This window comes from Pecten maximus, chromosome 10, assembly GCF_902652985.1.
Source record: "Pecten maximus chromosome 10, xPecMax1.1, whole genome shotgun sequence".
Taxonomy (NCBI): domain Eukaryota; kingdom Metazoa; phylum Mollusca; class Bivalvia; order Pectinida; family Pectinidae; genus Pecten; species Pecten maximus.
Genome location: NC_047024.1, coordinates 18,818,188 through 18,845,575, shown reverse-complemented (window position 1 = coordinate 18,845,575; position 27,388 = coordinate 18,818,188). Strand labels below are relative to the sequence as shown.

Genomic DNA, 27,388 nt, shown 5'->3' with positions numbered 1-27,388 from the left:
TCAGTACTTTCTCAGAAATAGCGATACCAAACTTCAATTGTCAAAAACCAAGATGGCTGCCTGTCGGCCATGTTGTTTTCCGATCGGTCCCAAAATGTAATATGCATAACTAGGCACCAAGGGGAACCTACATAAGAAATTTGAGAAAGATCCCTTTAGTACTTTCTCAGAAATAGCGATACCAAACTTCAATTGTCAAAATCCAAGATGGCTGCCTGTCGGCCATCTTGTTTTCTGATCGGTTCCAAAATACGATATGCATAACTAAGCACCAATGGGAACCTACATATGAAATTTGAGAAAGATCTCTTCAGTACTTCCTCAGAAAAAGCGATAACAAACTTCAATTGTTAAAATCCAAGATGGCTGCCTGTCGGCCATGTTGTTTTCCGATCGGTCCCAAAATGTAATATGCATAACTAGGCACCAAGGGGAACCTACATATGAAATTTGAGAAAGATCCCTTCAGTACTTTCTAAGAAATAGCGATAACAAGAATTGTTTACGGACGGACGGAGGGACGGAGGGACGGACGGACCACGGACCACGGACGCAGGGCGATTTGAATAGCCCACCATCTGATGATGGTGTGCTAAAAAGGTATTCACTTTTAATTTATTGCATTTTTAGTACAATATTCACACCCTTGAAATGCGTTTTTTTTTGGGGGGGGGGGGGGCAGTTTTTTTTTAAAGTTTATCTTTTTATCTCAGAGGACCAATCATTGCTCAGAGGACGTGAATAATTACAACTTAGCATTGATAAGTCACGACATGAACAAACTCAGTTGTTATTAAAGATAAGCAGTTCGTTATATCCCAACACAGACGTTCATAAACGTACGTACATAGAACATGATGATATAATTTACTTCACGTGGGACGATGGGTCGCTCACCCACAAAAATATTTTCCGGAAAACCCAAGCTTCATTCATCCCCATGGGATTAATATAGCATGGTCTTTGTCAGTGCATCGCATATTTTCTGGATGTTTGCGCTTTTGACATTAATCTTGTAGTAGCATGCACAATTATGCCGCATTGGACACAAACTCCAGCGGTAAACAAACACACGTGTGTAACACTTGTGTCATTTTGATCGTCCAAACTCTCAGACGCTTTGATTTAACTCCATATAAGTAAAGCGTTTTTATGATCTCGATATGACGTAAATTGCAATAAACATTTTAATCTGAAAACAGCGCACACGATGTTTTGTCAGTGAACACATTAAACAAAACAATCAATTGGTCATATATCTATAAGCCAGATCGTCAGATTATTCACAAAGGACATCTGCAGGAGAATTGATGTCGTAGCATTACAGTAGCCTAGTTAGTGCTGTTACTGAAACGTGCACATCATGTGTGTAGGCTACCTCACGAAAAGTGGGACCACGCACCAAAAGTTAACCGACCCCGTCAGACACAAGCTGATCACCGAATACCTCATACTCGGGGCATCAATTAGAATGTAATTAGCGGCAGTCTACTGTACCGAACTCATTGAATTTTGTAAATACCTGTGTACCTGAGGAGTGTCCAGTTCACCTGCTGACATAGCGGTGTCCTGGGGCGTTAATTAATTAGTTACATCGTTGTCATGCCTGACTGCCTATGATTTGTTGCATTGGCCAGTTTACCTGGGTATCTCACCTGTGCACAATATTATCGGTATCAAGAATATAACCGAACATATGACACGTTAGTTTCTCTGTACAGACACTTATGCATGTGTGCAATCATGTGCACTGTGAAAGAGTACGATGTTGCAGTAATCATAGTAATAATTAAATAAAAATATATAACAACAACTAAAATATATATATATAATAATATCGATAGGATTTCTCATGATATCGTAGGCGGCCTAATAACTTTATTCGACATTTTTCTTCTTCGTTCACTTGGCCCTACTATACACATGTATACCCACCGCCAGGCGGCGCTCCCTTCAGTTTAGCGGGAGATTTGTATTACAAGTGGCGGCCATTTTGTTTGTTTACGGAAACGTGATGAAAGCTTAGACCTAGAACAAAATCACGTTATATATACAGTACGGTATATATTTGCGACATTTAATTTCCCCACTCACGGAATACAATCGACAAACTGGGAACAGAATATCAAATTTCGTCTAGCTTTTGGCGACTTATGATACCCCTTTCACCGGCAAACACTGAATTATCGGACAACATGAAATCAGGGTAAGTTATGTTCTAATTTGTCTTCGAATCGCAGATTTTGTCGCTCTCGCGATCGTCATACATTAAACAACATTGAGTGAATATGTTCATATGAAATACTTCATGTTTCAGGACTAAATTCACCAGCATTCATGATCCTCGGACCACCCGCCCCCTACGTACAGCCGATTTATAAATGTTGCATCTTTCAATCGTAAGTTTAATTTGCTTGCCAAGTGATTATTTTTTAATCCTTCACCTTCACATTCAGGGTCAAAATTATGATATATTTAAAATGGATTCACAAATATATGTGGCCATACACGTTTTTCATTTATGGCGTTTGGTATGAACGTCCCAAAGTATATATAATATACTTCGTTTTTCAATGGATTTTCTTGAAATTCGATCCACTATATATTGGGGTAGGCAATAATTCGTCAGCTATTTTACCTGATAATTTTTTTCATGTTTTCCCGTACATTTGTTACTATTTTTTACTGAAATAGACGAATATATGCACCATAATTTATGGTAAGTATGAACATTTTGTTCTTTATTCCTAATTATACGCACAACACTATTTTTTTTTAAATGTAATTAACATGCAATTAATATCTACGGAATCGGCTACGGTAAATTAAATATATATAGAAATGAGAGGGATTGTTACTTGTTGTGTGCGTGAAATTTCAAGGAAATCCAATAAAATAAAGTCCTAATTGAAAATTTGTCAAAGTATACGTATTTAAAATAGATCTACAAAGTAAAATCTATATACAATTTTAGCACATTTTATTTATTATACATAGACCATTGGAAAATTTGAGAAGAATCTTTCTTCTTTTATTTTATGTGAATTCATTTAAAATGTTTTATTGCTGAATTAACACACATTGATTACTCTCACCATCAGTTTCCCTTTTAAGTTGATCATCCCCGCCCCCAATATATTAGCTTGTATGCAATGCAAGATGGCTGACAGGCTGTCATTTTGAATTTTATAATTTTGAAGTTTCTCAGAAAGTTATTTGTGGATCTTATTCAAAAGAAACATTTTAGGCTTCTGTTTTCAAATTAATACGATCTAGAAGAAGAGAAAAGTGATTCCTTATTTGGGAATCACTTTTCTCTTCCTTCTTAGGCTTAAGAACAGTCTTGTATATATGATATATATAAAATTGATATTTATATAATAATCATACAATTACATGATATCTCTGGGGGTATCTTCTTTTTGATTTGACATGATAAGTTGTGTTTGTTAGCCTATAGTAATTACTTCTGTCTCCCAGCCCTCTAATTTTGCTGCTGTCTAATAATTCTAGAATTTATTGACAAATTTACACGAAATGGGCCAGGTACAGTTCACAAAATTATGTCAAAACCCAGGGTCAAAGCTCATGAAGGTCATTAGATTGAAAGGTCAAGGTAATTTTTTTTTCTTTTCATCAATATTTTGTTTTGGCATGATGAAGCAAATTTAGTTGGAATTAAACTAGGTGTAAACTGACAAGGTCAAGGTCAAATTTTGCGTTTTTTCACTGATTAAATATTTTGTTTCAAGGCTAAAGCAAAGTTGGTCAGAATTAAACATTATAATAATGCATGGAGTCAACTGACCAAAGGTCAAGGTCACTTGGTCAAAGGCCAAGGTCAGATTTTGTTTCAATATAATTCCAACCAATATTACTCGGTGATTTAGGCAGATGGGTTCTTGATGATTATGGGAGATATATATTATTTATTGCCTCATGATGAAATTGATGGGGTCCTTTAAATTTTCAGTGTTCTAGTTAATAAATTATAATAACCCAATTAACTCTCAGCCTGTCCTAGTTATTAAGTTATTACACCGAAACCAGCGTTACAATATGTAAATAGATCACTAACTGTTTTGTTTTCTTTTCTTTTTGATGGACTATAGAGTGTCAATCCCAAGAAGAACCCTGATCAGCTCCTGGAAAAATCAGTGTTCTTGCAGTATTGTCAGTCAAATCTCGAGGAAAGGATCCCAGAAGAGGAACATTTACATTATTTCAGACTTTTTTCTTTCCTGTGTAACAATGCCTCAAACAGCTAACACATTTTATATAGTATACAATACAATGTGTATTAATAACAGTCCAGTTAGAGTGCTGTGTTATGCAGTAAAAATACTTAATTCTTGATGACATGTTGGTTTTATGTTTACATTAAACGGTAGTTATAATATATATATACTAAAGAAACATAGTGGATAATGCCTTGTACAGGAGCAGGAGTATGACAGTGTAATAGTACATGACTGCTGCGTTCATCCATGGAAGGAGTCTGTTATTCGAAATAAAGCTTTCCATGAGGACGAAAAATAGTGCTTTTGTTAGTCTTTCAAGAAAATGTGCAAAGTGAAAGGAGATTTCCGTGATGTTTTATGAATAGTAATTCATTGGTCTAGAAGACATGTATTTAATAAGTATATTTCTGGATAAAAAAACATTCTGAAGCAAAATCTTTTTATATTTTTCTGTACTTTTTCCATACTTTTTCTGTAACTTTTCTATACCTTTTTTGTACCTTTTCAGTACCTTTTTCATACCTTTTTAGTACCTTTTTTGTAACTTTTTAGTACCTAGAAAAAGTTATAACTTTTTTGTACCTTTTTCATACCTTTATAGTACCTAGAAAAAGTTATAACTTTTTTTTAACTTTTTAGTACCTAGAAAAAGTTATAACTTTTTTGTACCTTTTTTATACCTTTTCTGTACCTTTTTAGTACCTTTTTTGTAACTTTTTAGTACCTAGAAAAAGTTATAACTTTTTTTTAACTTTTTAGTACCTAGAAAAAGTTATAACTTTTTTGTACCTTTTTCATACCTTTTCTGTACCTTTTTAGTACTTAGAAAAAGTTATAACTTTTTTGTACCTTTTTCATACCTTTTCATACCTTTTTAGTACCTAGAAAAAGTTATAACTTTTTTTTAACTTTTTAGTACCTAAATTATACCTATTTTTGTGTGAAATGTAACTTTTTTATACCTTTTTTGTACCTTTTTTATACCTTTTTTGTACCTAATAAAAGTTATAACTTTTTTTAGGTACAGAAAAGTTATCAAAAGTTATAACTTTTTAGTACTAGATTGGAACCGCTGTTTAAACATGGTTCCAATCTAGCATCAAAAGTTATAACTTTTTTGTACCTAAAAAAGTATAACTTTTTTGTACCTTTTTTTGGTATGGGATGTCTCCCTGTTTGTGTTCAGTTCAAGGTGAGGCCTTAGGGTTCAGGGAGGTCAAAATATTTACAAGTCTCATAGCTATAATTACTTTTCAACTTAACTGTTATGAGAAGTTGCTGAATTTTCATTAATCATCACTAATACAGATTTAATGTGCAAGAGAATTTATACTATATACTTATTGTTTGATTTAAACAAAAAATTTTGTTCACATATATCCTGTCTAGTATATAGATGTATGGAAGGTTTACTATTATATAGGTGAGGGACTGAGATTTACAAAGAGTATCATTAATATAAAGAATATTGGTGAAGATTTTAAAGAAGTGAATATAAAAAAAAAGGAAGAATTTGAAATATTCCCGTGCCAATTTCGTTGTACTTATCGGGGTCTGTATCAGAATTGGAAGGATCAGTAAACATTTGTTAAGTGTGAAAATGAGCCGAGTTTCAGCACGTTTGGATTTTGAACATTAAACACTTGTTAGGGATCCTTAGGCTGGTAATGCCATATATCTTGTACATCTTGGTATGTTTATTTTCAGGGAATTAAAGAGGCACTTGGCCCTGCCAGGCTGAGGCTGTTGATAAAGTCGTTATACACGTTTCTTTTTTGTTATAGGTAGAACTGCAGAGTCGGATGCCAGAGCTGGCTCAGTGGATAATCTTCTTCACGTTTATGTTTTACTTGCAGTAAATGTCATTGTATTTTGAAGTCACCATGATGTCGCTTTAGTTTATTGAAGGAACAGGCTTGTTTTACTCACGGTAGACATTAGTGTACTTTTGAAGGCTTGATTGTGTTGCTGTCAGATTTGAAGCCAATGTTTGTTAAGTTACAGTAGAGAAAATGTATTTTGAAGGCTTGATTGTGTTGCTGTCAGATTTGAAGCCAATGGTTTGTTTACTTATAGTAAAGATCAATGTATTTTGAAGGCTTGATTGTGTTAACTTATTACGTACTCATGAAGTTGTACTTCCTGTCGTTCTATTGAACAATTTCCTCGTATTTCATGAAGATATTCAGTAAACAAGATTCTCCTTATTCCATAAGATATATTGCATCTAATGTTTGGTGAGATACCGATATCATAAGTGCCAGACTCTCAAAACATATACAGATACAACTTTATTATCGTTGCTGGCAGTGACAGCCAAGGCTCAGAAAAGTGACATGCGCAAAGGACGAACTCTTCAGTCACTTTGGTGGCGGCTGCAAAATTTGAATAAGTTCGGAAAGAGTTAACATAGGATTTGATGCAAAAGGTTGTTTCCTTACGGTAGATGTCATTGTATTTTGAAGGTTTGATTGTGTTGCTCTATTATACATAGTGTTGTTTTATCTACAGTAGATGTCATTGTATTTTGAAGGTTTGATTGTGTTGCTCTATTTTACATAGTATTGTTTTACTTATGGTAGATGTCATTGTATTTTAAAGGCTATGATATATTTCTCTGCATTTCAACGGAATATATATATATGTAAGAAAAGGAAAGTTATTGGGGGGGGGGGGGGGGGGTAATTAACTTATTGGTACATCAGTATAATGGAGATAATTTTAGGAGGTTGGGGAGGGGTTAATTACCTCTCCAAATTTAATCTGATGATTAAGATATGAAATCACTTTCAGAAATGTATAGCAAAACCATTTCAAGAGGAGAATATTGATTTTCAAATTTTCATAGTAATTTACCACACCAGTAATACAGAGAGAAAATGTCTATAAGAATGTATAGCGATTTAACTGCGTTAGAATGCCTTCATTTAAATTCTTTTGCGAAAGTTTTGTGAGTACAGAGTAACTGAGATGTTTAATGTAGAGATTTTATCGGAAATCCTAGCTTATTCCCATAATAATCTTGGCATTTTTATTCCGGGGTTGGTGAGGAGAAAAGTCTATAAAATGAGAAACCCAATATTCCCCGTGGCATTGCAGACACTCTCCAGGTTCAAGAGTGATAACCAAAAATTTATTTGGCATTTTCAATTTTAAACAAAGTTTGCATTTCATACCCAACAATAACAGCCTACTTTGCCAGACCTTGAGAGGATATGATATAAAACTCGACTCCAACCCTTCATTTACACTCAAGGTCTCTCAAGGATTCAGTAACAACATTGACATGTTAGAGATACCATGGAATAGCTCGTTGTAATGGTACAAGTTATTTAGTATTAAATTGTATATTATGTTAATCATTATTTCATCAAAATGGAAATTGGAAATGAAGCGTGATAATTGTACAGAGTAGATTTCATTAAATTCGTATTATATCAGCGTTTTGTCATAACTCGGGGACGAATTTTGTGATGGTGGTACTTTATGGTCAAGATTTACATATCGTATTCGGTAATATAAAATGATATATGTATCCCTAATCATCTTATGAAAGCATTGTAGTAATGAAAGTTTGAAAAAAGAAATTTCTCTGAAATACCAATTTTGAATTAAATTAAGTTAATAAAATGTATTGAATATCATATGCATTTTCTGAAATATTTACCATATACAAGATCAGAGAAGGAACTGAATGCTAAAATTTCAATTAAATTTTGATTTGAAACAAAATCTGGAGTTCTGAAACCTAAGTATGGAATACTGTTTATGTAACATGATAAATGTTCCATCAGAATATTATGTAAACTCCGACACAAATTAAAGATTTTGAATTGGTTTTCTGATACTCATTTCTTGGTTTCTATCACTTTCCATAACACATCAATTCGATTTATAAATTTAATCATCACAAACTGTCCTTGTTAATTTTGTCACTTTGACAATGGGTCGGATCCCTCCATCTGTCTCATTAGAGACGGAGTCCATGGGGGGTCATAATCCCCCTATCAATTAATCTTTCACCGTTTCATTGGTCCATCCTCTCTAACCATAACCAATCATTTCACATGTATTGTCTTTATAACGGCCATTAAACGTAATCTAGTCCAGACTGGATAATAACCCAATCATTATAAATCTGATCAAAGTTTGGTCATACATGCCATTCATTTCTATTGTTTTCTACAACAATACAATTTTCTACAACAATGCAAACTGTATTAAATTGTTATTCTTTTTGTTATTTTAAGTGAATTTTGATAGTTATAATGTGGAGTCAGTTCATTTATGGTGTTTTCACGGTTATGGGGTAAAATTTCCAACTGTAGTATAGTTAAAAGAATAAAATCTATCATGTTATATAAAATGAAAACAGCTTGTGTAATTCTTTTATAATTTCAGCTTGTAATTAATCAATTTTGATTAGTTTTCGTGAATTAAGATGGTAAATTTCACAGATTTGACATTCCATTGATTATTAGAAGGGGAGAAATTTCTCAGTGTTTCTCAGTGAGATGGCAGCTGACCCATTATATCATAAGGCCCTTCTTTAGACAATGCATTTAATGTCATGCTGCAAGTTCATTTTGGCTATGACTGCCAAGGTCACCATTGAAAGTAAATCTGTGTCTTAAAAGATTTATTCCAAGGCATACTATTAAAATAGGACTGGAAAGGTAGTATTTTTTTGGGGGGGGGGGGGGGGGGTGGATGTAACGTCCCAGCGTCACAGTTCAAAGTTGTTGAGAAGGTGGCATAATATTAGGTCCTAATTCAATGTCATTTAAGTACATGACTCAAGGTCACAATATCAGATGGTTCAGGTTGTTTCCCAGATCATAATTAAAAGCTTTTTAGCTAGGACAAAATCGATGTCACAATTAATTCAAGGTCATTTAGGATGGACAATGTTGTCACAATTCAATGTCATTTTGGACGAATATCGTCACAATTCAATGTATCTAAGAATGTGACCCAATGGCATGATTCAAGGTCATTTAGGATGAATATCTTTGTCATAATTCAATGTATCTAAGAATGTGACCCAATGGCATGATTCAAGGTCATTTAGGATGAATATCTTTGTCATAATTCAAGGTATTTAAGAATGTGACCCAATGTCATAATTCAAAGTCATTTAGAATGAACTTCAATGTCAGAATGCAAAAGGTCATATAGGATGTGACGTGTTGTAATTTAGGGTCAATGTTGACTGCAAGGTCACATGATCAGTATTTTTATCTCTGAGCTTCTGCTTTGAAAGAGGCATCTGTTCTTAATGTCGAGATATTTCTATTCCTGGTACAAAAACAGAAGTGACACATATGGACATGTATGGAGGAGGCCTGCTAATTGAATCAACCCCGCTGAATGAAGATATAAAAAGGGTTCGTTAGAGAACCTGTTTTATGTGTTGTTACGCATTACCTGATGTGTTGGAAAGCATCAGTGTTAAAACTGGGGGGATGATACCATACTCTCTTAACACATTTAGAATGTAATGTAAAAACCCTGGATCAGATCGGCGGGATAAACCAACCTTATCACTCAAAATGAATTTATTATCAGAACCAGGCGAGGTATTGCTGCCAATTAGAGACTGTGAAACACCAAAGATAAATCACACATCTGACGATTTGCTGTGAATAAAAACCAGGTGATGCGTTTCGGTAGATCTCGCAAATGTTACAGTCTTTTGTAGAATTAGATTTGTCTGCGTGCTTCTAAGAACAGCACTGGTAAACCGTCTTTGTGCTTTGAAGGAGTTAAGACGTATTAAATTGGTTTTTGAAATCCTTTTATTCCTAAAGAGAGGATGGGCGTTTCTGTGCCGTTTCTGTGCCGCGTAGACAGACTGGTGCTAGGTGTCGCAGACTGATAACCCATCGTCGCCTCTCTTACGATATACACTCAAACATCAGTCAATTCTCACTGGTGAGAATTGAATTTAACTAATTAATATAATGCGTACAGCTCCGCATTAACGACTTTTGTTTTAATTACAGTTGTGAGACTTCAGGCGTCAGACTTTCTCAGAGAAAAAGTGTGTTTAAGAATTTACGTAAACGTGGATTTCATTTATCATCAGCTCTAAGAAGAACTACAAACGTCGTTAAATTCATTAGGCCTTGGCACTTTGGCTCTTTAAAGTTATCGCTAATGTTGTATTTTACTTTCAAAAGACATTTTGTGTAATTGATGTTTTTGTTTTCTTGATCTAAAAACTATAAATTATGTTAAATCTTGTATAGAAAATGTGTTTTGATATGCTTTGTATTCCCTAAATGAGTTTTCATATTTTAACTTATTCTAGAGAAGGCGATCTAACCATTACTGTGTCTCCAGTTGATATCACAGAAAAAGATCAATATTTTTTTTTTTTTTTGTAAAATTTTCTAGGTATACAAATGCTTGAAATATGGTTACAGAATTTAGAAGTTAATCTTTAATGTACAAATATTTAGATAATTATAACCAGAAAAAAAACTACTGAATTGATAGGCTATTTGTTAGGAAAAAATGTAATGAACATTTTACACCAAAGTCAATAAATTTTGCATACATATTATATGTTATAATAAATACATTGAATATTTTAATGAATATTTGGCATTTGAATCAAGGTATGAATTTTGATGGAATAAATACAAACAAACAAATCAACAACACAATCTGACAATTACAGTAAACAAATTTTAGTACAGGTCATTAAAGACATTGACAACATCCAGATTAGGACAGAAATTCCCCCACCATGAGGTCGACTGACAAAGCCTTCAACATGCCTGAGATGACCAGACTACTGACCCCTGGCTGAGACCCTAATGTCCAGTTCCTGGTTACCTGGGGTGACTTGACCCTTCCCTTTAGTAATGGTACAATAGAGGGTTTTCACTACCAGAGGGTATCAATGGGGCCCCCAGAAAGATTTCTGCTTTCAGTGAAAATCACCTTAGTTTATCACAGTGATAATAGGGCATTTATCTGATAGAGACAACACAATAAGAAAATACTTTCAAACGGCAGGCTACAAAGATGGCAGCATGTTTAGTCTGTAAATTATGATATTAAGATTATAACAGTTGGAGACTAAGGATAGGTTCAGTAGAAACTTGTCCATCTCTGATCCACGATCATCACAGACAAATTTTGTCATTGTCAACGGAGACAAACGATGCACAAATCCGATTTGAGTGAAAATATTCGCCCCAAACATCCTAATTGACATGTATGGACGAGGTATTGGGGCGACTGTGATTAATTTCACATTGTGATGAATTTTGTCTGATAATCTGGGGGCACTCTCACTCGAAAAAATATTTTCAAAATTATAATTATTTTTTAATTGACTGATGAAGAAACAATTTTTTTAACTGATTAGTGGCAATTTTCGCAATGATTCAATTTTGAGACAGATGCCCGCTTGTGCATGACAGATGATGTTGAAGATGATATGCTTTTTGTTTTGAAATTTTCTTTGCGTCTTTCTTGGTAATCTTTAAGGGATTTGGTGAAAAAGTTGAATCAGCACTGCAACAATTAATACAAAGTATGGAGATTTTATAAGGAATTAATTGATTCTAATATCTGTTATTAATTGTGATTTTGTTTTAACATGAAAAGAAAGAAGTTTGTTTAATGGAATATTCTTGTTGACATGCAAAACGAAACTTAAGATAACAAAAGATAATGTTTTGTGTGTTGTTGTCAATATAATTAAATTACATGACAAATTCTGTAGGATATGTACATTGTGGTTGGTTCAAATCATGAACATATTGAAAGGTGTAGCACAGAACTTGTCATGAAATATATGTATTGTAATAAATGGAAAATACTATGTAATGTAAAATACATTGTAAATATTATGTAATGTTAGGGTAGAGATGTTTGTAATACACTGTCAGTGTAATATTAGGGTAGAGATGTTTGTAATACATTGTAAATACTATGTAATGTTAGGGTAGAGATGTTTGTAATACATTGCCAATGTAATGTTAGGGTAGAGATGTTTGTAATACATTGTAAATACTATGTAATGTAAGGGTAGAGATGTTTGTAATATATTGTCAGTGTAATGTTAGGGTAGAGATATTTGTAATACACTGTAAATATTATGTAATGTAAGGGTAGAGATGTTTGTAATACATTGTCAGTGTAATGTTAGGGTAGAGATGTTTGTAATACATTGTCAATGTAATGTTAGGGTAGAGATGTTTGTAATACATTGTCAATGTAATGTTAGGGTAGAGATGTTTGTAATACATTGTCAGTGTAATGTTAGGGTAGAGATGTTTGTAATACATTGTCAATGTAATGTTAGGGTAGAGATGTTTGTAATACATTGTCAATGTAATGTTAGGGTAGAGATGTTTGTAATACATTGTAAATACTATATAATGTTAGGGTAAAGATGTTTGTAATACATTGTCAGTGTAATGTCAGGGTAGAGATGTTTGTAATACATTGTCAGTGTAATGTTAGGGTAGAGATGTTTGTAATACATTGTCAATGTAATGTTAGGGTAGAGATGTTTGTAATACATTGTCAATGTAATGTTAGGGTAGAGATGTTTGTAATACATTGTCAATATAATGTTAGGGTAGAGATGTTTGTAATACATTGTAAATACTATATAATGTTAGGGTAAAGATGTTTGTAATACATTGTCAGTATAATGTTAGAGTAGAGATGTTTGTAATACATTGCCAATGTAATGTTAGGGTAGAGATGTTTGTAATACATTGTAAATACTATGTAATGTCAGGGTAGAGATGTTTGTAATACATTGTCAGTGTAATGTTAGGGTAGAGATGTTTGTAATACATTGTAAATACTATGTTATGTTAGGGTAGAGATGTTTGTAATACATTATAAATACTATATAATGTTAGGGTAGAGATGTTTGTAATACATTGTCAATGTAATGTTAGGGTAGAGATGTTTGTAATACATTGTCAATGTAATGTTAGGGTAGAGATGTTTGTAATACATTGTCAATGTAATGTTAGGGTAGAGATGTTTGTAATACATTGTCAATGTAATGTTAGGGTAGAGATGTTTGTAATACATTGTCAGTGTAATTTTAGGGTAGAAATGTTTGTAATACATTGTAAATGTAATTTTAGGGTAGAAATGTTTGTAATACATTGTCAATGTAATTTTAGGGTAGAGATATTTGTAATACATTGTAAATACTATATAATGTTAGGGTAGAGATATTTGTAATACATTGTTATATATTATCAACACTTTGTAATATTTGTGGACTAGGTGTTATATTTGCGATAATGTTTTGTGTTGAGGTGTTTGTAATACATTGTTATATATTATCAACACTATGTAATATTTGTGGAATATGTGTTATATTTGCTATAACATTTTAGGTCGAGGTGTCATTTGTAGCTACCATGCTATGGTAGAGTACAGCCATTGTCAATACAGTGTTTGGGTTCACTGAGCTTCTCTGTAAACAGTCTACACGTGGAAGTGTTGATAACATGTGTACCTACCTCGATCACCTGGATCACCTCGGTGTTTATACTTCAAACTACGATATCCAAAACTCCTAGATGGACTAATATTCCTGAGGGTTCACAACAACCCTAAATCCTTCTTGAATTCTCTGTACCACACAGTCCAGTATATAGGTCCTCACTCAGAGCTTATTGTTCCTGGGTTCACTGTTTCTATACTCCGAACAGGCACTCCCAAGGGAACTAGATCCAAGATATAAACACTGAAACCTCAGGACATCCAAGGGGTTCCAGTAGTGTCTGTCTCCCAGTACCAAGTTCAGAGTACTGTACTGAAGTTCACTCTAACCACTTTATCACTATTTATGTATATATATACACGTAAATATCTTGTATCCCCAGTAAACGTTTTTCCCAGGGGACTAAAGTTGTGGGATTGACTCCAAACACTATAGAGAGCCCTGCTATATGATTTACAGTGTAGGTTTGGCTGCTTGATGGGGCCCCTGTATGTAGCTGGGGGTTAACATAGTATGTAGGTTATCAGTGAATGTGGACACCAATCTACCAGTCCACAGGCGTTAGACTTAACACTTCTAGTGTGAGGGGCCCCCTCATTGGACACACAGGGCTGGAGTAGGGACAGCTCAGGTTACATACAGATACATACTAGGGCACTCAGGGGGAGGGGGGGAGACCTGCTGGTGTTAGGGTGGGGGGTAATTAGGACACCCAGGGATAGAGGTACAGAGAAAAGGGGAGGGGGGGGGGGGGAGGGTTAGTGGGGGGGGGAGGGAAGGAAGGTGTTTTAGTGGGGAGGGAGAGGCCTGGTGTTTTAGTGGGGAGGGAGAGGGAAGGAAGGTGTTTTAGTGGGGAGGGAGGGAAGGTGTTTTAGTGAGGAGGGAGAGGGAAGTAAGGTGTTTAGTGGGGAGGGAGAGGGAAGGAAGGTGTTTTAGTGGGGAGGGAGGGAGGTGTTTAGGGGGAGGGGGAGGGAAGTAAGGTGTTTTAGTGGGGAGGGAGAGGGAAGGGAAGCTTTTAGTGGGGGAGGGAGAGGCCTGTGTTTTAGTGGGGAGGGAGAGAGGGGAAGGAAGGTGTTGTTTTAGTGGGGAGGGAGAGGGAAGGTGTTTTAGTGAGGAGGAGAGGGAAGTAAGGTGTTTAGTGGGGAGGGAGGGGGAGGTAAGGTGTTTTAGTGAGGAGGGAGAGGGAGGGAAGGAAGGTGTTTTAGTGGAGAGGGAGAGGGAAGGGAGGTGTTTAGGGGGAGGGAGAGGGAAGTAAGGTGTTTTAGTGAGGAGGGAGAGGGAGGTAAGGTGTTTTAGTGGAGAGGGAGAGGGAAGGGAGGTGTTTAGGGGGAGGGAGAGGGAAGTAAGGTGTTTTAGTCGGGAGGGAGAGGGAAGGAAGGTGTTTTAGTGGTGAAGGAGAGGGAAGTAAGGTGTATATTTTTGTGGAGGGAGAAACAAAACATGCAAGGTTTTAGTGGGGAGGAACAAACAAGGTGTTTTGTATTGTAGAGGAAGGGTAAAAGATGAGTGGGGAGAGGTTATTTGTTATTAATGGGGAGGGAAAAACATTGTGTTTTAGTAGGTAAGGGAATGTTTGTTATTGATGTTATAGAAACATTTCAACATCCAAGGAAAAGACATGGAAATGGATACAGACAGGAAAATATCCCAGAATAGAAGCATCAGTATAAAACTCATTAAATTAAAAAAAAATCAAATTAAAAGTCAAAGGATTTCTTTTTTCTTTAACGAACATATCATAGGCAACATGCATAGTAATCAGTCGAGAAAACACTGGATATAAAACATCAGGTTTTCTGAAAGTATGGTTAGAAAACCTAGTATGTCAAAAAACAAAGAATGTAAAGAACATCTTCATCAATCCAAATCTCTGATTGATGGAGGAAAAAGTCAATGGATGCTGTATAACAAAGGTTGTCAGAAAACCCAGGTAATGAGGAAACAGTTTATGGTTTTGAAAATGCATGGTGTCAAAAATACAGCTTTACTTTATATAAGAAAATATTTTATAAAAACACTGATGTCAGAAAAGGTAAATTGGGTGTTGGACATTTAAGGATGATTAGGTAGTCAGAAACGAAAGCATGCTGGGAAACACATGTTAGATGATGGACTAGGGAATGACTAAACTATATCATTCTGATGTAGGGTGTGGTCATGCAGTTAACCACCTCTGGGTTCACTGGGGACACTGGGATAACTGGGATACTGGGACACTGGGCACTGGAGACACTGGGACACATGGGAAAGTGGAGACACTGAGGACACTGGGGACACTGGGACACTGGGACACTGGAGACACTGGGAATACTGGGGACACTTGAAACACTGGGAACACTGGGAACACTGGGATACTGGGGACACTGGGAACACTGGGGACACTGGGGACACTAGGACACTTGGGGACACTGGGGATACTGGGGACACTGGGAATACTGGGAATACTGGGGACACTGGGAACACTAGGAATACTGGGGACACTTGAAACACTGGGAACACTGGGGACACTGGGATACTGGGGACACTGGCAACACTGGGAATACTGGGGACACTGGGAATACTGGGGACATTGGGGACACTGGGAACACTGGGAACACTGGGGACACTGGGATACTGGGGACACTTGGAATACTGGGGATACTGGGGACACTGGGGATACTGGGGACATTGGGGACACTGGGAACACTGGGAATACTGGGGACACTGGGAATACTTGAGACACTGGGGACACTGGCACCACTGGGAATACTGGGGACACTGGGAACACTGGGAACACTGGGGACACTGGGGACACTGGGAACACTGGGAACACTGGGAATACTGGGAATACTGGGGACACTGGGAATACTGGGGACATTGGGGACACTGGGAACACTGGGAATACTAGGGACACTGGGAATACTGGGGACATTGGGGACACTGGGAATACTGGGGACACTGGGAACACTGGGACACTGGAGACACTGGGGACACTGGGGACACTGGGAACACTGGGGATACTGGGGACACTGGGAATACTGGGGACATTGGGGACACTGGGAACACTGGGAATACTGGGGACACTGGGGACATTGGGGATACTGGGGACACTGGGGACACTGGGGACACTGGGGACACTGGGATACTGGGGGGACACCGGGAATACTGGGGACACTGGGAATACTGGGGACACTGGGAATACTGGGGACACTGGGAATACTGGGGACACTGGGAACACTAGGAATACTGGGGACACTGGGATACTGGGGGGACACCGGGAATACTGGGGACACTGGGAATACTGGGGACACTGGGAATACTGGGGACACTGGGATACTGGGGACACTGGGGATACTGGGGACACTGGGAATACTGGGGACACTGGGAATACTGGGGATACTGGGAATACTGGGGACACTGGGGATACTGGGGACACTGGGAATACTGGGGATACTGGGGACACTGGGAATACTGGGGACACTGGGGATACTGGGGATACTAGGGACACTGGGAATACTGGGGACACTGGGAATACTGGGGACACTGGGAATACTGGGGACACTGGGAATACTTGGGACACTGGGAATACTGGGGACACTGGGATACTGGGGACACTGGGGATACTGGGGACACTGGGGACACTGGGACACTGGGGATACTGGGGACACTGGGAATACTGGGGATACTGGAAATACTGGGGACACTGGGGACACTTGGAATACTGGGGATACTGGGGACGCTGGGAATACTGGAGATACTGGAAATACTGGGGACACTGGGAATACTGGGGACACTGGGACACTGGGAATACTGGGGACACTGGGAATACTGGGGACACTGGGGACACTGGAGACACTTGGAATACTGGGGACACTGGGGACACTGGAGACACTGGGAATACTGGGGACACTGGGAATACTGGGGACACTGGGGATACTGGGGACGCTGGGAATACTGGAGATACTGGAAATACTGGGAACACTGGGGACACTGGGGATACTGGGGACACTGGGACACTGGGAATACTGAGGACACTGGGACACTGGGGACACTGGGGACATTGGGATTACTGGGGACACTTGGGACCCCAGGTGAATATTATAATTACTGCATGTGTTGATCACCATTGTGTTATATGTAATGTATCCCCTACCACAAGGTGTCCGGATTCTTTTTATTTCATTCATTCAGAAATAGTGAAGATATTAATATAAAACACAGGGAGTGTCATTTATAATGTTTCTGACCCCACCCCATCAAATCCCCACCATATGTTTTTCCTAAAATCACTATTGATGGCAATGGAAAAAAAATATGACAAATGGAATTATAATTTTAAGATGTAGGGGATTATGGGAGATAGGGTCAGATACACTTCTAAATGACATCCTCTGTGTCTGCTATTGCTGTCTTCACTATTTCAGAGTGATAAAGTTTGAATTTAAGATTTCTAGTAAGGGGGATAGTGTGGTACTTTTTGGAGGGAGTATGTAGAATATTTGTTATACATTATCTAGGAATCACTGACCTCAAATATAATTGTGTAATTAATGACATAAATATTAGGTGTTTATTTTAGTATGTTTATTAACATAACATCAAAACACAGGAAACTTTACACCTTCTGTATCCCGTATATAAAGTATGGAGTGACTGATGAGCCCCTCTATCCCCAGAATTGGGTTAGGTTGTGGTGGTTCTGGTGTGTTTTCTTTGTGGAGGACACTGGAGGAGAAAGCTGGAATAGTCCTGTGGAATTCCACTGCTGAAACCCATTGGGAGACTTCGTGGGGCCCCTGGCAGAATCCGGGAGCTTCTTCAACTAAAATTGATCTTCTGTGATCTCAGCACTTGGAAACTGTAATCTTTTTACCCACACTTTATTTTCAGCATTGTCAGTATATCTGCCTGCATTATTAGTTATATTGTATTTATAAAAATGTGTCAAAATAAACAGACTTTGGATGGGGATTGAAATTTACAGAGGAACATTTCTAAGATAACTTGCAGAAAGCGAAATCTGCATTGAAAATAGTTATGATATATGACAGAATCACTGAGTATATCTGCCTACATTATAGCTTATATTGTATTTATGATATTGTATTTATCAAACCCTGTCAAAATAAACAGAATTCGGATTGGCATTGAAATTTAAAGACAAGAATTTCTAAAAATAAAAAACTTGCAGAAAGCGAAATCTGCATTTAAAATAGTTATGGTATATGACAGAATCAATGAAAAAAGTGTGATGAATTTTTTTTTTTAAAGCATTTTGTTGTGAATAATCAGAATACTTTTGTCTGAAAATGATTTTGACTTTTACCCCCAATAGGGCCTCACCGGTGATAGATGCCACATCTCACAAATAGCTCTGGTCCAATGTGTTAATTTATTTATCCCAGAGCGGTCAGCCATGATGATTTATATGCATGATTTATGATCGGAATGAACAGAAGAGGTTGATGAGTAACTAGGGGGTCTGGAGGTCAAGCTTCCAGAAGTGGTCAGTCTGTGGCCGCTAGTAAATGACTGATGCTTCTGATAACTTGTACACACAAATAAAGCTATGCTGTATACACAAGTCTGGTACTGAGGCTGGGCAAGGTAAACAAATAAAATGTAATTACTTTGAAATCAATATCTTAACCATTTTCCATAAAGTATTGTTGTCTTACAGAGTATTTTATAAAGTTTCTAGATCAAATTTTCTGAAATAATTTCAAAATAAATGAAATTGGTGTGTCTGGTAGTGATATTTTACAATCAAAATAAAAAAAAGTTTTCTATCTTCAATTATTAGAAAATATATAAAATGTTAACTGATGTACTCATTGATATATAAGCTGTAGATGCTTGTTAGAAGAGACTTAAATCTGTAGAGGGTATGATAGATGTACAGTATTAGGACGGAGATACCATCTCGTCATCTGATACTTAATCCTGTATCATCTGACATCAAACATCACTCAGGGTAAACACCTTGGTTTTGTCAATTACAGAAAAATGGATATCCCCATATAGTTCTTCTACAAAAGTAATATTTCACCTCTTGAAATAATACTCCAGCTCTACATATAAACCTCTTTGAATAATGAAATGTATAATTGGGAAAAACATATATGAAATCACAGCCTTGAACATTTTGAAAGTCTGAAGAACTAACGCCCTGTGACTGGATACAGAGAACTAACTCCCTGTGACAGGATACAGAGTACTAATACCCTGTGACTGGATACAGAGTACTAATACCATGTGACAGGATACAGAGTACTAATACCATGTGACAGGATACAGAGAACTAACACCCTGTGACAGGGATACAGAGAACTAACACTCTGTGACAGGATACAGAGAACTAACCCCTGTGACAGGATACAGAGAACTAAACACCCTCTGACAGGATACAGAGAACTAACACCCTCTGACAGGATACAGAGACTTGACACCCTGTGACAGGATACAGAGAACTAATACCCTGTGACAGTATACAGAGTTTTTACTAACACCATGTGACAGGATACAGAGAACTAATACCCTGTGACAGGATACAGAGAACTAACTCCCTGTGACAGGATACAGAGAACTAACACCATGTGACAGGATACAGAGAACTAACACCCTGTGACAGGATACAGAGTACTAATACCCTGTGACATGATACAGAGAACTAACACCCTGTGACAGGATACAGAGAACTAATACCCGGTGACAGGATACAGAGAACTAACACCATGTGACAGGATACAGAGAACTAACTCCCTGTGACAGGATACAGAGAACTAATACCCTGTGACGGGATACAGAGAACTAACTCCCTGTGACAGGATACAGAGAACTAACACCCTGTGACAGGATACAGAGAACTAATACCCTGTGACAGGATACAGAGAACTAACACCCTGTGACAGGATACAGAGTACTAACTCCCTGTGACAGGATACAGAGAACTAACACCATGTGACAGGATACAGAGAACTAATACCCTGTGACAGGATACAGAGAACTAATACCCTGTGACAGGATACAGAGTAACTAACACCCTGTGACAGGATACAGAGAACTAACACCCTGTGACAGGATACAGAGAACTAACACCCTGTGACAGGATACAGAGAACTAATACCCTGTGACAGGATACAGAGAACTAACACCCTGTGACATGATACAGAGAACTAACACCCTGTGACAGGATACAGAGAACTAACACCCTGTGACAGGATACAGAGTAACTAACTCCCTGTGACAGGATACAGAGAACTAACATCCCTGTGATAGGATACAGAGAACTAACTCCCTGTGACAGGATACAGAGAACTAACACCCTGTGACAGGATACAGAGTACTAATACCCTGTGACTGGATACAGAGTACTAATACCTTGTGACTGGATACAGAGTACTAACTCCCTGTGACAGGATACAGAGAACTAATACCCTGTGACAGGATACAGAGTACTAATACCCTGTGACTGGATACAGAGTACTAATACCCTGTGACAGGATACAGAGAACTAATACCCTGTGACAGGATACAGAGAACTAATACCCTGTGACTGGATACAGAGTACTAATACCCTGTGACTGGATACAGAGTACTAACTCCCTGTGACAGGATACAGAGAACTAATACCCTGTGACAGGATACAGAGTACTAATACCCTGTGACTGGATACAGAGTACTAACACCCTGTGACAGGATACAGAAAACTAACACCCTGTGACAGGATACAGAGAACTAACACCCTGTTACAGGATACAGAGAACTAACACCCTGTTACAGGATACAGAGAACTACCACCCTGTGACAGGATACAGAGTATTAATACCCTGTGACAGGATACAGAGAACTAACACCCTGTGACAGGATACAGAGAACTAATACCTTGTGACAGGAAACAGAGAACTAACACCCTGTGACAGGATACAGAGTATTAATACCCTGTGACAGGATACAGAGAACTAACACCCTGTGACAGGATACAGAGAACTAATACCTTGTGACAGGAAACAGAGAACTAACACCCTGTGACAGGATACAGAGTATTAATACCCTGTGACAGGATACAGAGAACTAATACCCTGTGACAGGATACAGAGAACTAATACCTTGTGACAGGAAACAGAGAACTAACACCCTGTGACAGGATACAGAGTACTAACTCCCTGTGACTGGATACAGAGTACTAACACCCTGTGACAGGATACAGAGTACTAATACCCTGTGACAGGATACAGAGAACTAACACCCTGTGACATGATACAGAACTAACACCCTGTGACAGGATACATAGAACTAACACCCTGTGACAGGATGCAGAGAACTAAGTCCCTGTGACAGGATACAGAGAACTAACACCCTGTGACAGGATACAGAGAACTAACACTCTGTGACTGGGTACAGAGACCTAACACCCTGTGACAGGATACAGAGAACTAACACTCTGTGACAGGATACAGAGAACTTACATCCCTGTGACAGGATACAGAGAACTAACACCCTGTGACAGGATACAGAGAACTAATACCCTATGACAGGATTCAGAGTACTAACTCCCTGTGACTGGATACAGAGAACTAACACCCTGTGACATGATACACAGAACTAACACCTGTGACAGGATACAGATAATGTAGGACAGTTTATAAAATCCTAGAATTGTAATACACATGGAAGGATGCATTTAAAGTGTTTAATATTGTAAACCCCATTCTTGAAGGTTTAAGCCAAACTTCTTGTCCTTAATGACCTTGTGTCCCAAAAGGAATCTATATCTGTTGGAATACCTCCAGTACTAATGGCTGCTCTGGTAGAATGTGTGACGTGCTGATTCAATCATTCCGATCAGATTCTGAAAAGTAATTTTTCTGAAATGTTTTTTCTTTGTGTACATTTGATAAAAGCTTAATAACCATACCAGTTTTCCTCCTCATCCTCATCATCATTGGCAGCTGTGTGCCACTTAACCTAGCACAACATTCTTCCCTGAAAAACATAACAATTTTTTGATGAAACAGATGTTAAATTTTGAAAGTACCTAGTCAATTTTCACCCGTGTAATCTCTATTTCAAGTAGTTGGAGAAGAAAAACAAACATTTCCACTTTGATATAACACATTGGTATCTCGGTACACTGACAGCCTGTACAATCAACTGATAATGGTTTTTGGGATATGATTGGTCCATGGTGACACAATCAGCTCCTTACCCAGTTCCCTATCAGTAGGGGCCACCAACAGCCCTGATTAGGCAATTTACGATCAGCTGGGGTGTTAGAACAGCAGGGGATAACTTGCTGGTGTATAGGTAGTATTGGTGTCAATATGGGGTTGTTTATCAGATACAAGGCCACCTGGAGACACCAGTAGGGACCTATATACACCTACCTATCTACCTTGTTCACTTGTGGGCTGGACTCTGACAGTGAGTTAGGGTGGTGGGAGTTACACTGTTAGGGAATGTACACTATCAGTACTTTATCTCTATACCCACAGGTTTAAATAGGATATTCTTGTCTGCTTTACTCAAATATTAGCATTTTCAACTTTCTAAACTGTATGGTTTTTTGAAATAAAATATTTTGGTTTTATAAATGGAATTTTTTTGGGCATTTGTCTTGTGTTGTTTTACTTTGTCATTTCTCTTATCACTTTGTCATCAGTTGTGTGTCCTTGTGATGAGTTCTGGTATGACCTTTACCTGAATATTCATGTGACCTTGTCATGTGCTATTGTGTGACCTTCACCTGAATACCTGTGTGACCTTGTCAGGGGGCCGTGGTGGCCGAGTGGTTAAGGTGTCCCGACACTTTAACACTAGCCCTCCACCTCTGGGTTGCGAGTTCGAAACCTACGTGGTTTTTCTCCGGGTACTCCGGCTTTCCTCCACCTCCAAAACCTGGCACGTCCTTAAATGACCCTGGCTGTTAATAGGACGTTAAACAAAAACAAACCAAACCAAACCAATCATGAGTTCTTGTGTGACCTTTACCTGAATGCCTGTGTGACCTTGAAATGAATTCTTGTGTGACCTTCGCCTGAATACCTTTGTGACCTTGTCATGAGTTCTTGTGTGACCTTTACCTGAATTCCTGTGTGACCTTGTCATGAGTTCTTGTGTGATCTTCACCTGATTCCTGTGTGACCTTGAAATGAATTCTTGTGTGACCTTCACATGAATACCTGTGTGACCTTGTATGAATTTATGTTGTATAATGAGTTTTTAGTTTGCCATGACAAAGTACATGGGATAGCTATTGCTATACCCCGTGTGTGTCAGCATTGTCTATAGTCAGATAGGCTAATTTGTATGCCCCATCCATGAAGTTGGGAATCATATAGTGTCCCTTCCCGTCCCAATACATCCTGTCCTGTCCCATCCCAATGCAATGTACATAGCTAATCTCTGGAATTGCTGAGGCGATACTTAAACCAAACTGTGTTTCATGTTGTCAAGTGGCAGCATGGGCGTTCATGTCGTCCAGACATTTTCTAGTTTTATGAAATAGTGTCAAGTCAGTAGAGTATTCCTTTTGACAAGACCTTTCTATTGGTACTACATTTGCAGATACGCTGACATGTCCCAAAATTTGCATACTGAAATTGGGTCTCGTGCCCAACCATGCATAGAGTTATGCCCCTTTGTTACTTCCTATTATGAAAGTTTGCCCTCCGTAGGAGAAAATATGGATAACACAAAACTTTGCCTTGTATTGTGTAATTCTAATCAATGTTCCTTCATTCGCTAACATTTTAGCTACTTTACAACAAGATGCTCCCAGCGATTTACATTGTGCTAAAGACGAAGTACAACAGAGAGGGGTTATGATTCTGTGTTTTAGGTATTTAAAATTTTTACTAATCAGTAAGAACTGGTTATGTAATTAAATACCAACTTTAAAAAGCCAAAGGGAGTTGGCAAATGTTCATAAGATGTTGGATATGCTTTTGCATAATTAATCAACCAAAAAACCACAATGACTAATTAAAGTTAATTGATATTTTGTTATATGAAGAATGCCAGTGTCTATACAGTTAATTAATAGTATTATTAAGCAGAATATACAATTCCTGTGTGTGTGTTTTTTTTTTTTTTTTAATTTTTTTGTCTGCATCTACTGTTAATTAATAGTATAATTAAGCAGAATATACAATGCCTGTGTGTGTTTAATTTTTTTGTTTTCGTCTGGCATCTGAAGATGACCTAATGCTGATATCAGTCCATAGATATAAATACTTTCCCTTGATTAGACTGATGTGTTGATGTAGATATCAAAAGAAATACCTTGATGAGGTATAGTATCACCACAAACCCATCATCGCTGTAGAGTTCCACTTTGAATCAGTCCAGTCGGAGACAGACGGAATTACCCAGAGTGATAATGGTTCATACTCTGGCTAGAACCCAGTATAGATCATTATATTTCAGCATCAAAATAATCTAATTTATTAAATTTATCTTTAATTATTTGGTAAAAACCAATTATTTGCATGAAAAATTAACACTGAGTCTGAAGGTTAAGAAAACCTGAGGAAGGAGGAGGTTAGCGGAAATGATACTGGCTTGATTTAGTTTCACAGAGACAGATTTAGAGGCTTCTAGTTGATAGGTTATCGTACAAAAACTAAATCTGATTCTGCCTAAAGCTGGAATTTGTTAAGATTGAAGATAACTTCAAACTTCACTTGCACGCTTCACAGATATCTGAACTAATTGCACATTTTATGACGTTGCCATGGAGATATACGATGATGCCTGATAATAATTTGATCTTTGTATTTTTATTTATTATCCCCTTAGTTGATACAAAATGTTGATTTGTTTTTGGACATACAAAATGTTGATTTGTTTTTGGACAGTTCCTTCTTAACTATTATATATTAAATAAAATAATTTGAAAAACAATTTTTCTTGAGACATACAAATTACTGGGGAAGGAAATGCAAGAATGTTTTTAAGATTCCTCTCAACAGTTGACATTCATACACAGGGTATTGTACTGTTATGAGGACGAACAACTTAGAACTGTTAGTTTCCCCTTGACAGTTGACATTCACACACAGGGTATTGTACTGTTGTGAGGACAAACGACATTAGTTTCCCTAAAGATGTCTATAGTGGTTTAGTTAAGACCAAAAGTTAAACATATAATATTATTAAATGTTGTAAGGACAACATTTAGAAAAATAGAGTAACAGAATTTCTGAATTCAAATTTGATTTGTTAAGAAACAGCCTAACTTATAATCACAAAATTGATAAAGATTTCCATAATTTTCAGAACAAATATATTCATAGAAAAGCTACAGGTTGTCTGCTCATGAATGAATTCATCAACTTCACAAGCATGTCCTGGAATGAAAATGTCTGCCAATAGCATAAAAATGGAATAAATTAATTTTGAGTAGGTAATAGATCTGTAAAATTACCATTTAATAGATAGAGAGATTAAGGGGAGAGTTTTCATGGCGTTGGGAGGGGTTTACAATGGGCTAGGGAGGGATTGAGATAGAGAGAAAACCAGGCATGGTGTTAGAGACAAAATAAATTTTTGTTAGCAGCTGTCCTCAACCAAGCTAGAATTTCCATAGTAAAAGTTACATAAATTTCCAGTATCATCAAGCAAATCCTTTGTTAGATTGATGGTCAGGGCTGTTCTCCATCAAAACCTCATCACTGAGGAAAAAATATGGCTTCTAGTCTTCCATTATCTCCGGGGCCTACAGCCATTGTTCTACATAGATGGGCACTCAAGGATAAGGACCAGGGCAATAAAACTACCACTCCTTCATTCCTGGGACATAAGTCTCTCCAATATAGCTTGTTTTACGACCATAACACAAACCCGTAGCTTCCTAGTCCTCAGTTATAGTTTAGAGCAAGTTTTCGACAATGACAAACAAGTTTTTGATAGCTTAGAATGAGACCATGTGGCAATATCTGAGTTGCTTCTCATTTGAAGATGGAGAGCTTCATTTGTTGAGCAAATTACAATTTTGTATTGGTCTTTAAAAATACACAGCTGTGGATAGATATAACAATGTTTAGAAATTTCTCTGTTTCAGCAGAGGCAAGTAATAGAGCAAAATGTTCTTTTCCTTTGTTTGCTTGGTTTTGACAATGATGTCTGTATTTGGGGGACTACAATGGCTGCAGTACAGAGGGTCTAGTTTGACAGGAATGACGCTAGTTCCAAATAATTTGGTTGTCATTCTCAGGAAAAGAAATACAATCTTCTGACAGAAATGGTGAGGAAATTGCAGAATTTTACAATTCTTGAAGTTGCATGATCACAAAAAAAAATAAAAAAAAATACAAGTTTGACTTTGATTTAAATGCATTCAATAGAATGCAGTTTGTCAGCTTTCAAATGTTTATATAATGCTAGACTTCGAAATAGATTACCATGGATTAGCATTATGGGTGTTTCAGGAGTTTTACTTCACAATGAATCTCTGGGTTTTACTGGATTTTGGTTGCAAATAATGCACTTCTTCCTAAACTCAAACATGTAATTCAAGCTTGAATGGAAATGCAAGCAATATGAACCTCTTTATGCTTTTTCTCCTTTGAAAATCGCATGAAATTTTATCTGGAAATTCAATTCCTTGCAGAGTCTGCTCAATTTCGGCAGAACATATGTCATTCGGGAGCTACGCTTCATGTAAATCTTC

At 37.4% G+C, this 27,388-nt stretch overlaps 2 protein-coding genes and 1 long non-coding RNA gene across 3 annotated transcripts in view; 1 reads left to right on the top strand and 2 right to left on the bottom strand.

The window, feature by feature from the left end:
* Nucleotides 1-14,214, bottom strand: part of LOC117335474 — a 116,535-nt gene extending 102,321 nt beyond the window's left edge. The window contains exon 1 of the mRNA XM_033895491.1: nt 13,754-14,214. The gene's annotated coding sequence lies outside the window, so the exon portion shown is untranslated. The remainder of the gene's footprint in view (nt 1-13,753) is intronic.
* On the top strand, nt 804-4,536 carry LOC117335475. The gene is made up of 3 exons (XR_004534410.1): nt 804-2,206; nt 2,318-2,399; nt 4,113-4,536. It is a non-coding gene; the product is annotated as an uncharacterized LOC117335475 (long non-coding RNA).
* A 1,702-nt stretch (nt 14,215-15,916) lies between the features above and the next one.
* Nucleotides 15,917-24,079, bottom strand: LOC117336563 (leucine-rich repeat extensin-like protein 5). Its single transcript, XM_033897174.1, has 4 exons — nt 23,981-24,079; nt 23,103-23,164; nt 22,629-22,701; nt 15,917-17,767 (listed from the first exon to the last, which is right to left on the bottom strand). Exons 1-4 carry the CDS (start codon nt 24,077-24,079, stop codon nt 15,917-15,919), a joined length of 2,085 nt encoding a protein of 694 aa, XP_033753065.1.
* Between the last annotated feature and the right edge of the window lie 3,309 nt (nt 24,080-27,388).

What these genes read in the sequence shown, in the direction of transcription:
- LOC117336563 (XM_033897174.1), bottom strand. Translation starts at nt 24,079, where the DNA reads ATGTATTGGGACGGGAAGGGACACTATATGATTCCCAACTTCATGGAT. An exon ending in CAAGTGAACAAGGTAGATAG is followed by an intron (nt 22,702 to 23,102) that starts GTAGGTGTATAT and finishes TATGTTTTTCAG; the next exon opens with GGAAGAATGTTGTGCTAGGT. An exon ending in TGAGGAGGAAAACTGGTATG is followed by an intron (nt 17,768 to 22,628) that starts GTTATTAAGCTT and finishes CAATGTCCCCAG; the next exon opens with TGTCCCCAGTGTCCCAGTGT.